The 12,142-nt window shown below is 41.3% G+C and overlaps 1 protein-coding gene across 1 annotated transcript in view; it reads left to right on the top strand.

Moving 5' to 3' along the window:
* The first annotated feature begins 1,589 nt into the window (after positions 1-1,589).
* The window catches only part of slc17a8 (solute carrier family 17 member 8), a 22,024-nt gene continuing 11,471 nt past the window's right edge, over positions 1,590-12,142 (top strand). Inside the window, exons 1-4 of the mRNA XM_050073203.1 lie at positions 1,590-2,123; positions 4,813-5,068; positions 5,287-5,405; positions 10,814-10,928. Coding sequence (XP_049929160.1) covers positions 2,023-2,123; positions 4,813-5,068; positions 5,287-5,405; positions 10,814-10,928 — 591 coding nt within the window. The 5' untranslated portion in view covers positions 1,590-2,022. The remainder of the gene's footprint in view (positions 2,124-4,812; positions 5,069-5,286; positions 5,406-10,813; positions 10,929-12,142) is intronic.

Raw genomic sequence — 12,142 nt, 5'->3', positions numbered from 1 at the left:
GGCTGCAGGGTTGTTATTGGTGTTGTGGAATTGATGGCATTTTTAATGGTCTGAACCTTGTCGCAAAAGAATACTGCAAACTCATTACACTTAGATGTGGAGATCAGTTCCAACGGCAGTTGAGCTGGAGGGTTTGTTAATCTGTTCACTGTTGCAAATAAGACACGCGAGTTGTTACTGCAGTTTCCAATAATTTCAGTAAAGTACCTCTCCCTTGTTCTACGTAAGATCTGGTTGAACACGTACAACTTTTCTTTATAAATTTCATAATGAACATGAAGGGTAGATGATGTCTCTCTGCAGAATCACCTGATGATGTGTCATATCCTCCTCCTAACACTAGATGGCAGACATGACTTACTCAGGAATGGAAAGATTTAGAGACTATGCTGGTTCAAAGGATCCATGGCCTCATATTTAGATTTTACATTTAGAACTAGTGTTGCATCACAAATCCATAGATTAGTACTTTAAACAAAACTGTTTGCTAAATTTAAGAACTGCATGATTGTGGTTTAGGCTCATTTTACAGTTCCTGGGAAGCAGTACAGCTGAGTGGAGCAGAAACAAGTTCAACATTTAGTTGATTAACATCTGGAGTGTTTGGTTGCACTGTTGCCACTGTGATGTATGCATGTGCCTCCTTACCAGACTGCTATGTAATTATAGTTGCATCATTGCCATTCACTAACTTAAAATGTGATCACTGAAGCATCAAAGGTCTTGCTGATTAAATCTGATAATTTTGTTAACCTCAAAATTGTATTTATGCTGTAAAGACTGCCTACTGTAAGCCACCAAAATCTATTTATTTAGATAGGTATTTGATTTACTTAGATCACACAAACTTTCAATCTAATTTCTGAAGTAGTGTCTTATTTCCATGCCATGCAATACCTGCAAAAGAGAAGTCCGCTCCATTCATATTTCCTGTAATGGAGCTGTGATATTTCTGGTACAAAGAACCTTATTTATTGAAAGAGTGTCCACTGGGGACTGAGCTCTCAGTGTATTTATGGAGTGCATAAACAGCCGGAGTACCAGCATCACGCTGAGCAGTCGCTCCGCAGCAGCCCAACACTAAAACAGGCTCTTAGGCTCAGGCCCACACCATCCGGTCGACTGTTTAAATTTTAAAATCTCAATTTCTACATTTAAAAAGAAGGAAACTCACTCTTGGAGATGCGAGTTTCCCCCTGCTTGCAAGAACACATTTCATGGGATTGCCCATCAGTGTCAAATAAGAGATGTGGTGTTGGTGCTCCCTCACAAATGCAGACATTGTGAAAAGGAGTCATGGAAAAGCGGGTGTGTAGACCTGGAACTTGATGGCTCTGTCTAAGGTTTCACCTGCTCCCGTTTTACACCACAGCCGTCCAGCTTCTCCTGTCTCTCCTCAATGCAACTTGTCAAGCTCATGCATATTTAACTGTTGGAGCTGCTATCAGATGAACCTAACTACCTGAAGGGGTGGTGCTGGGGAGATGATGGCGATGATGATGTGTAAAGTGAGGGGGCTGGGTTTTGGAATACCAACTACACCTGCCCCTCCTCACCAGGGATGGATGAGTTATGAGATGGAGAGGAGATCTAAGCCGTTCGTTCAGTTCAGCTGCAGACAAAAGGGGGCCCGGCTCACAATGCTTAGAGACTAAAACCTGGATTCTACACTTTTATCTGCTCTCTTCATTCTCTTCACTGGATCTGTAGAAGATGAGACAAGTTCCAGAGGCTCTGGCTGCATGGTGCTGTGGACGTTAAGGAATACTTCAACACCATACTCCCCTCCACATCTCCACTGAATCCTCACACCACAGAAAAGTGGAGAGGACAAGCCTGTCTTACCTCTGAGGGATTCGTGGCACCACTTAAAGGTGGAGCCAACCCCGGTGCCACAAACTCTGGAAGGATGATGAACAGCTTCTAGTGGATTTTCTCTCTTTGTCAGAACAGAGTGTGTAGTGAGGAATCAAGACACTGTTTTCAGATAACGGGGGAGGAAAAACATAGGCGCAGAGAAAAATGCCTTTTGGTGGTTTAGCTGGTTTGAAGGAACAGGTGCTGAAGCCTGGGAAGGAGGAAGTGAAGAGCACAGTGGGGGACTCTCTAGGAAAGCTGCAAAGGTGAGAGGGTGTGTATGGAGAGTGGTGGGAAGGAGGATGTGTTTGCAGTTTTTTCAGATGTTGTTGGACTGCACAGGATAAGCATTTCTCTCGCTGTCCACGTATTGTGCTCACAGTGGAGATTCATTAAATGAAATAACTGTAATGGAAACATCTGCTGTCAGAGGGCTGTGGAGAGCCTGGAAGCTAGCACATTAAGCCCAGCGTGTTCTAAGAGATCCTGACGATAAATAAATATTTGATTCTTGTGCTTGCCAGGCATTGCCAGTGATGTAATCACAGATTTTATTTTAAGACATTAATACATATTTCATATCTGATACATATTTCACAGAGGGATGTGTGGTGTGTGTGTGTGTGTGTGTGTGTGTGTGTGTGTGTGTGTGTGGTGGGGGAGCCCCTCATTCTGTGAGGGAGATTGTTGTCATTTTAAGAGATAAAGGACTAAGTAGGCAATTTCCTTGAATATGAATTTTGTGTGTGTATTCTTAATGTGCATGCACCTTTGTCATGTGTAATAGGAATGCATTAGGTTGTATTACGTTCACGTGGAAAATGGGGATATTTTATACATAATATACTCATTGTAGATTTTGAAAAAAAATCTTTACTTTCAATTTAAAGAACAATCAGAGTAATTCATCAATTTGCTCAGTGTTTTTTGCAAAAATAGTGATTATTATTATTATTATTATTAAAAATCATAATAATAATATTACAATTATCTATATATATACATATATAATATTTTTATTTTATTTTATTTTATTTTATTTTATTTTATTTTATTTTATTTTATTTTATGGAGACAATGCAATTTAACGTAGTTCCAATACAGAGTATGGGACTGATGTAATAATAATGGACCCCAGGAAGAGCAGTTGCTACCTTGGTAGTGACTAATGGGGATTCAAATAAATCTATTAATCAATAAATCAATCAATAAATAATACATTATATATACAATTATTTTATTTTATTTTATTTTTATTTTATTTTACAGGAACAATACAATTTAACATAGTTCCAATACAGAGTATGGGACTGATGTGTTTCACAGAGAGTTTATAGCTATTGCTAATTTTCAACACTTGTCCCTAGTTGGACTTTTACATGTCAGCTGAAAATGTTACTACATATATACAGTCTAAAACATCTACTACAATGGACATACCACTATACACATACCACAATATATACACCAAAATACACATTCTACATACCAGAACAGTTACACTAATACCCCTAGTCTGAATGCATTTCGTTACACTTTTCATCTACAGTTCATATATGATGTGAGTCTGACACTGATCACGTCCTGCTACCCTAAACACACTTATGTTATATTTAAAAAAAAACAAACAAACAAACAAACAAAAAAAAAACAGATAAACAAAATACTGGAAAACCAGACTTTTTGAGGACTTCAGAATTGGGAAGTTCATTTTTGGTGGCCTTTTTTGTTTAATGCACCAATGGAAATGTTTTGCCACATTTCCAGAGTGAGCGTGAACTTTTGCTTTGTTGTTTTTGACATTTATCATGTAGCTTATACCTTTAAGACTGGTGGCAGTGTACATTAACACTGAAAGGACATGAAGTGTTGCTGAGATGGCTTTTTAATGTGGTTTAGAATTTCTGATGCAGCTGTTTATATGCTGAGACGCCTACCACCTGTATTAACTGTTGTTTCAAAGAATCGTGTCTGCAGTAAGTCTGATATGAGACTATATTTATACTACATATAGACTATATTTTGAAATCGTTCCATTTTTTTGACTATGACACAAAAGGCTTTGTTTTCAAAACGGTGTATTATTTCCACACTAGATAATAAAACGGCTGCAGGATTCCCAGTTTTGAACCCGCCAGTCTGCCATGACCCTACTGTGTGGAGTTTTCATGTTCTCCCTGTGTCGGCTTGGGTTTCATGGTTTCCTCCTACAGACTATATACATACATGTTAGGTTAACTAGTGACGTTAAATTACCTGTAGGTGTAAATGTGAGTGTGAATGGTTGTCTGTCTCTATGCGTCAGCCCTGTGATAGTCTGGTGACGTGTCCAGGGTGTACCCTGCCTTTCAGCCAATGTCAACTGAATAGGACAAGCAGTTAATGATAAAAGATTGATGTATAATATAACAACTGTGAAGACACTAGAACTCTGAGCTCAAAAAGTGATGGTCTGAGGGCTTGTTATCAGAAGTTTCTGTATAATTTGCTGGATAAGAACTGTAGCAAAGATCTGCTGCAGGCTAATGAAAGCAATTAGTAGGGGGACAGAGACAGAGATGGATTCTGAGTAGTGGATCAGGTGTGGAGAGTGCTGCACCTGAAAGCAAACTGATCACAGCAGTGTGGTGACCTTTTTAAGTTGTGTGTCTTGACTTCACCTCCTGCCCTCTGCAAGAGAGCAGAGAGACTCGTGTTACAAAATCACAGACAAAAGTGGTAGGACTATGGTGCGGTTATCATTCGAATATTATGTAGTCTGGAGATATTTGTATGACTTGAAATTAAATTTAGCTTAAGCACATTTTTGGATACTGAGAGTGGAAGACTAAATGAGAAAGAAAACCGGACGAAGACAGATATTTTTATTTCAAGATGATCAGATTACACCTGACTAGTTCCACTGACGTTCACATGTTCTCACTGTGATTTCTTTCCCTGCTATTTGCGTCCTAGGAAAATAGATGGTAGTAACGTAGAAGAAGAGGATAACATTGAACTGACAGAGGATGGACGTCCGGTGGCTTCAGCGCCACATTCTCCCCCACTGCTGGACTGCAGCTGTGGAGGTCTGCCCAAGCGCTACATCATCGCCATCCTCAGCGGGCTGGGCTTCTGCATCTCCTTTGGCATCCGCTGCAACCTCGGTGTGGCCATTGTGGAGATGGTGAACAACAACACCGTCTACATCAACGGGACTCCTGTGCTTCAGGTAGCTGGATCACATCAGACAGGACGCTGGGGGACTTAAATGCATAATGTGTGTCTTTTTTTCTTGTTGCACAGAAGATAGTTTGGCCCCAGAGAAGTAAACTAAATTGCAGTTTTAACCATTTTAATCAACCTATCTATGATGCAGCCAGGTAGATTATGCCAAATGAAAGCAGTTTCCAGATTTAAGCGTGCATCTCTTTTCTTTTCCCTCTCCAGAAAGCTCAGTTTAACTGGGACCCGGAGACAGTGGGGTTGATCCACGGCTCCTTCTTCTGGGGTTACATTGTCACTCAGATCCCTGGTGGTTTCATCTCCAACAAGCTGTTTGCCAACAGGTGACATACACTTCAGGACTTTCAATAGTTACACTGTGACACTGTCATCTCTGTTTTATGTCAGCATAAAATTAAACTTTTTTGGTTAGAAAAACACCTGGATGATGTTGCTTTGTGCGCAACAATTTCTCAGCTATTTCATAAACCAAAGAATTAATTGATGGCAAAACTAATGATTACTTGCAGTTATAGGTGTGTGTGCGTGTCCATGTTTGTGGGTGGGTGAATGGGATGCAAGTAGGAGAGGACTTTTATTTTGACAAGTTGACATTTACACAATACATTTGTGCAAAAAAGGCACAAATTGGTGCTTAATTGGCTGATGTCCCCCAACCCATATGTGTCCCTTAATGTTGCAACGAAACCTAGACTGAAAATTTTTTGGAGTGGCATTCACTTACTACGGGAAATCCCCAACAACACTCTTTACGAGTAAATTTCACTCAGACTATCTTTACATCTTATTACAAAACCCCCATAAAAATGTATGTGTGTATTTCAGGTTATTAAACTAGCTTTTATTTACTTTCTTTCAAGAAATTTTAAAGTAATATTTACATGATATCTAATCTTTCTACCACTCAACAGCCCTTGATATGGACTTCTTGCATTTGTAACATTTTTTTCTAGATAAAATTGTCTTAATTTAAGGTTTCAACAAAACATGAAATGAAAGATGTAATAAGAGATGTTTTTAAACAGCACCTTTATTTCCACACTCTGTTGCAAGAGGTATTAAAACAGGAAACTTTAACAGTTATATGCAACAACCACACCACAACAAGACGAGCCTCGTAAATGGTTTATAATTGTGTTATTGATTAAGTTTTCAACCCTTTTTACAGCAATATAACAACTACAAACAAGTTATAACACAGTTTTCAATAGTCGTGATGAGTGATGAGTCACTATTTGGCAAGATCCAGACACTGCTTTATATCTTAATCATGAGTCACCAGTTCTATTTAGCAAACAGCAGGTCACTGTTGCCCTTTATATCTAATGTGTTGCTTATGATTTAGTGTTTACAACCTAATTGATAACCCAATTTGAAACCATTTAAAATGTATTTGTATTGACAGTCTATGCCCTAAACACAGTGCAGTGACAATTGGTGCTGTCCCTCATGACAGAGAAACTGTGATGCTATGTGAGGTATTCAGACAGATCATGTCTTTTTGTCTTTTGTTGATGTTATTCCACGAGTTGATGGTGATGTCATGGATGCTGCAGCCATGACCACCACCACCACTAAGAAAGACTAAAAAAAGACAAAGGTTTTGGGAGAGCACCTCCTCAGCCTACGTGGTTAAAGGGTTAAAGCGGTATGGTGTGGTGAGCCGTGCTGATGGAGCAGATAGCAGTCCTGTAATAAAAGCTTCACAGGAAAAGAGGACACGCCACTGACAGAGTTAATAATGAAAGATCCTGCCTCTGATTTCTTTCTGAAACAGCAGCCACTGGAATATTACAAGTGTCACTTACACACTGTTTTGGAAAAAGAGAAGGAAGGGGGATGAGGTGAAGGAGAGAAGAGATGGGCGCTAAGCGGCACCGTGGTGATGAAGCAGAAACTTGCGGATTGAATGGGATGTCTTTATCTCAGCGCATGAAAGGCAGAGGCGTGAGATCTGTCTCATTATAAGGCTGACTGAGATGCTTTGGCCATGAGATATTTGGAGATATACTGCCTACCAATATTAGACATCTACAGTAGCTTTCAGCTCTGGGTAGATGTGTTTGTTGTGTCTTTACCTGTTACTGACAGATCTGACAAATATCACAACGTAAGTCAACGATATGTTGTTTCTTAGGACTTTCTGTGGAAGAATTGTGTAGAAAATAGGACTCCTTGAAAGAGCTGCTCCATTTAAACTGAAGTAAATATTATTTATTTACTATTAGAATCCTTACTCTCATCCAGCTGTTGTTTCAAATGTTTCCCAAATGTTTTGGGAATATTTTTGGGGAGGATTTGGCAACATTTATTGAACCTTCCTGCATAACGTTCCCTAGAGGTTAAAATGGCAGCTTTTCCAAATAATGTTATCGTTATGTTCCCAGAATGTTTTGGGAAGGTTAAATGTTCCAGGAAGGTTTCTTGACAATCCTGCATAACGTTCCCTAGATGTTACAACGGCAAGTTTTCCTGACCTGGAACTAATGTTATTGTGACATTCCCAAAACGTTGCTGAGGGGTTACCTAAAAGGCTACCAGCACACAACCTAAGGGAAACGTCACAAAAAAACGTTATATCATGTGGTTAGTGGAACATTTTGGGAATGTTATGTTGAACAAAAAAACCTTTCTAGAACATTGTGGGAGGGTTACCTAAAAGGTTACCAACACAGAACCTCAGGGAAATGTTATGAAAATTAGCCCCAAAACATTAGTTCATGAGGTTATTAGAACATTTTGGGAACATTATTTTGAATGGATTACTTAAAAAATAAGTAATCAAAAAGAGAAATAACACAGAGGTCCAGCAGAACATGAACCTGCAAGTCACAGAATTATATTCTACAGACTTGGAACCTCAAATGAATTTCTATCTAAGTTCACTACAAGAACAAGTTCGTTGTGAACTAGGTGATGATGAGGCTAGGCTCAGAGACGTAGGCCTCTAGTTTCGCAGAACGGGCGAGGCGGAGGCCAGGTGGATTTTGCAAGTTTGGCACACCGTGCACGCTAGCGCAGCTACTCCTCTTTCCCACCTCCTTCCCTCCTACCTGTGCAAGTCGGAAAGAGGGAGGAGAGAAGGCGTTGAGTGGGTTTTACACAGCTGATTCACATCACACCAATCAAATGAGCCCCTCTCCTCACCCTTAAATGCACCGCGTGAAGACGTAATGAGAGTTTCCTCAATTCGCCATGGCAGAAGAGAGCAGCAGCGTCAGACGGCCAAACTTCTCCCAGGAGGAAACTGATGTTTTGGTCCGGGAGGTCCAAGCTCGCAGTGTCCGAATATACGGAACTGCGAGCAGACCTCCACGGGCTGATGATGCAAAGGTAGCCTGGGAGGAGGTCACCACAATTGTAAATCAATGTTGCGTTTCTCTCGTGCGCGCGCGCTCTCTCTTTCTCTCTCGCAGTCTCACTCTGTTTCTTTTCTTTTGACTTTTCTAAGATGACAGATGCTGAATATATACTCCCTATCTGATGCTGTGGCTGTTTGTGGTTGGCTGAGAGGGATGTGAACTCATTAGTTTGCAGCTGTGTTAATCAAATCAGGTTGGGTTTCCATTACGCGTGCCAAACGTGCCAAACGGTGCCAATCCCCTTTGATCTGACATCAGATGTGACGGGACAGTCGATATAGAGATACATTTATGTGCTGATTGCAGATAGTTGCATTGAATAGTGGTTTTTGTGGGTATTTATTGCATTGTTAATGTGCCTGACATATTGGAAACCTGCCTGTGAGGTTTTGGTGATGTGCGCACTGTCCGCCAGTCAGCCAAACTTCCGCTACACCGGCGACGCTCCGCCTGCGCTGACAGTAGACCTGGTTTCAACTGGCGAGCTTTTAGCGCACCTTCGGCGAAGCCTTTGGGCACGAAACTGTCACTGCGCCAAGCTGGATCTGTCGACACCTCCCCTGTTGTGCTGCCACACCCATCTCAGCGCACCTTGGTCTGCCAAACTACCAAACTGAGTGCGCCTCGGGTTGCACTGCTCGAAACTAGCTCTACGCGGGGTTCGCCACCCTGTGCCACGCTGTGAAACTAGAGGCCAGAGAGTCCTCCTGGACATCAGAGAGGACTTGCTGGCCGACCTCCTCGACAAGCTCCAAGAGCAGCGGGAGAATGTCTGCGACCTGACCACTCCAACCAGCGAAACAACACTGCAGTTGGAAAGGATCAGCACAACACTCAGAGAAACCCAGAACGATCTTGAGCAGCAGGCAAGCATCAGTGAGGACCTGCATGCTGAGCTGGAGCAGATGAAGGGTGAGGTTTGGAAGAGGCCCTTGATAAAAACGTGGAGGCCAAGAGGTTGGAGGTCTGTCGTCACATGGAATTCCCTGCAGTGGCTAAAACCAGTGCTGAGCTTCAGATAGAAAGCCAACTGGAATTCGAGAGGGCGCAAGCTCAGAAAAATCATGAGCAGCAGACCTCCATCATTAAGGACCTGCAAGCTGAATTGAAGACGGCGAAGGGAGTTAAGGCAGCCCTTCAAACAGACATGAATACTGTCCGCGAGCAGACAGAGGAGGCTAAAAAGATTCTGAAGAGATCCCAGACCTCTCATCGCTTACAGATGGAGCATCAGAGAGCAGAGCACTAGCAGCAGCCTTGAAAAGTTGCAGTTGCAGAGTCATTGCAACATGTGGAAGGAAGAGATGGCATCCTTCCTTCAGGCCATAGAAAGCCTGAAGGAGACTCTGTAGCAGATGGAGCAGACCGAAACCACCATGAGGTCGCACATCGATGATCTTGAGAGGCAAACTGCCAACAAGATGATGGCAAAGAAGTGGTACAACTACTTCTGAGATTGTTCTACTACCTACTCTCTCTCCTACACACACACACACACACACACACACACACACACGCACACACACACAAAAATATATATATAAATAAATACATAAAAATTATTTTGTATTTGTTGGTCTGTTGTTTAAAAGTCGTGCTTCAGTCGTGTGTGATATTAAATGCTTTGTTTGATGGATATATCAGGGTACAAGCACAAATGAGTTCTTGTTTGCACCCCTATAGCCTGAAAATATAAGTGTGCCAAGTACACACACACACATATATATATATATATATATATATATATATATATTGTTATTTTGTCCAGGGTTACATGTTGGTCATCCAAAGAAAAATGATGTGTCTACGTGGCTAAAGACCTTAAAGGAAAGGCAGGTTTATTCTTTGTCCCAGAACCTTTCAAACACAGCTGCAGTTCAAAGTTTCATGGCAAAGAAATGTATTAGAATATTTGAAAACATAATAACGAGAAAAATATTCATCAGAATAAAATATAATTATCAAAATGATGACTTGAGATGTACTCTTGATTTTATTTTTCAAGGCACTGTGGTGTTCCTTGAGTCTCACAGCAGTCACCTTCCAAACAGGTGCATTGTGTTTTTCATGCATTTCCATAAACCAACATTAATCATAACAATCTGTGGTCACTGGTTTCACTGGGACCAAGCTCATCAAAAGTTGTCAAAAGGTTGTTGATATCTCATTGTGTTTAGATGATATTGACCACTGACCTTTAGAGAGGGCATGGCTCAGCACATATATGGACCGTACTCTTTAACCGTTGAGCCAGTCATCACAAAAGGTGTAGGAAATGTCCACACAAGTACCTGAATCAACAGGACTTTGATTTAACCGTCCCCTAACTTTTATCCACACAATATGATGACACTCCAGTATTTCTACAGGGTGTTTGGGGCTGCCATTTTCCTGACGTCAGTGCTCAACATGTTCATCCCGTCAGCAGCGAGGGTGCACTACGGCTGTGTCATGTTTGTCCGCATCCTGCAGGGCTTAGTGGAGGTAAGAAAAAACATGTCGTCAGTAAAAAGGTGAAAACGTTCGACTTGAAACAATTAAACATTTTGGAAAAATATGCATATTTGATTCCTTGTTGAGAGTTAGATGAGAAGATCAATACCACTGTCATGTTTATAAGATAAACCTTAAACTGATGCCAGTAGCTGGTTAGCTTAGCTTGGCATCAGCACGAGAAACAGGTTGCCTGGCTCTGTCTGAATGTAACAAAATCCTTCTACAGTACTAGCAACTCTTAAGCTCAGTTATTGGTTCACGTTGTATCTTGTAAGTTTAATTTATACCATAATTGTGCAAATTTTTAAAAAGTGCAAAAACAACTAGAGACCATCTTGTGATGGGATCACTCCCACTATCCATAACTTAAAGGCCCAGACACTCCAAACCATCTTCAAAGAACTAGTGGCAGTGAGAGCCAACTCTTGTGTCGCCTCATGTCGCCTGTGGTTTGGCCAAAAAGTTGCACATGAACACACCGCAAAGACTACAGCTGACGGCCTGCGCCCGTGTGAGAGGAAATAACTCTCCACACCAGCAGACGGCAGTAGTCTGTACTCATCACCCTAATGGGAAACTGAAAGACCATCTGGACACAATCCAGTGTTGAAAGAACAAAGCATATTTACCATGCACCAGTGAACAATTACACAAACCATCACAAAATGTTTCTGCTGAAGCGCTAAATGGAACTTCAGAAGTTTGTTTACTTTCCTCACTTCAGTTTCTTTTCTCATGCCAATCAGAGTGATTTCGTTCACTGATGGGCTCAGTTGACACTGATTCAACATGCTGAATTGGCCCATAAAAAGCCAGTGGCTTGATGTGTTAGGGCCTTTTGACCTATGGCTAAGTCCTGCCCTCAAACGCGATGAGCCAATCACAGTGCGTATAGCCATTCCCATACACTCGGACATTCTCTGCCTGGACGTCCATTGAAATGCATTACAGAAAGTCAGTTTTGTTCGGTTTTATGAGCTTTTTCAGTTTAAAAATGGTTAAACAGTGTGCATGGGGTACATGCAACTCTGACACAAGGTATCCTGAGAGGCTGGGCAACGGGGTGTATTTTTTACACTTTAAACCACATCTCAACCGAGAAAAGTGTCTCCTTTGGATAAAGTTGTGCAGTAACGTTAGACCACAACATCAACTCAACGTGAATGATGTCTACATCTGTTTTAAGGTAAATCAACACCGTA

Source organism: Epinephelus moara, chromosome 20 (assembly GCF_006386435.1).
Source record: "Epinephelus moara isolate mb chromosome 20, YSFRI_EMoa_1.0, whole genome shotgun sequence".
Lineage (NCBI taxonomy): Eukaryota > Metazoa > Chordata > Actinopteri > Perciformes > Serranidae > Epinephelus > Epinephelus moara.
The sequence above is the reverse complement of the archived record's forward strand: the minus strand, read 5'-3'. Positions and strand labels throughout refer to the sequence as shown.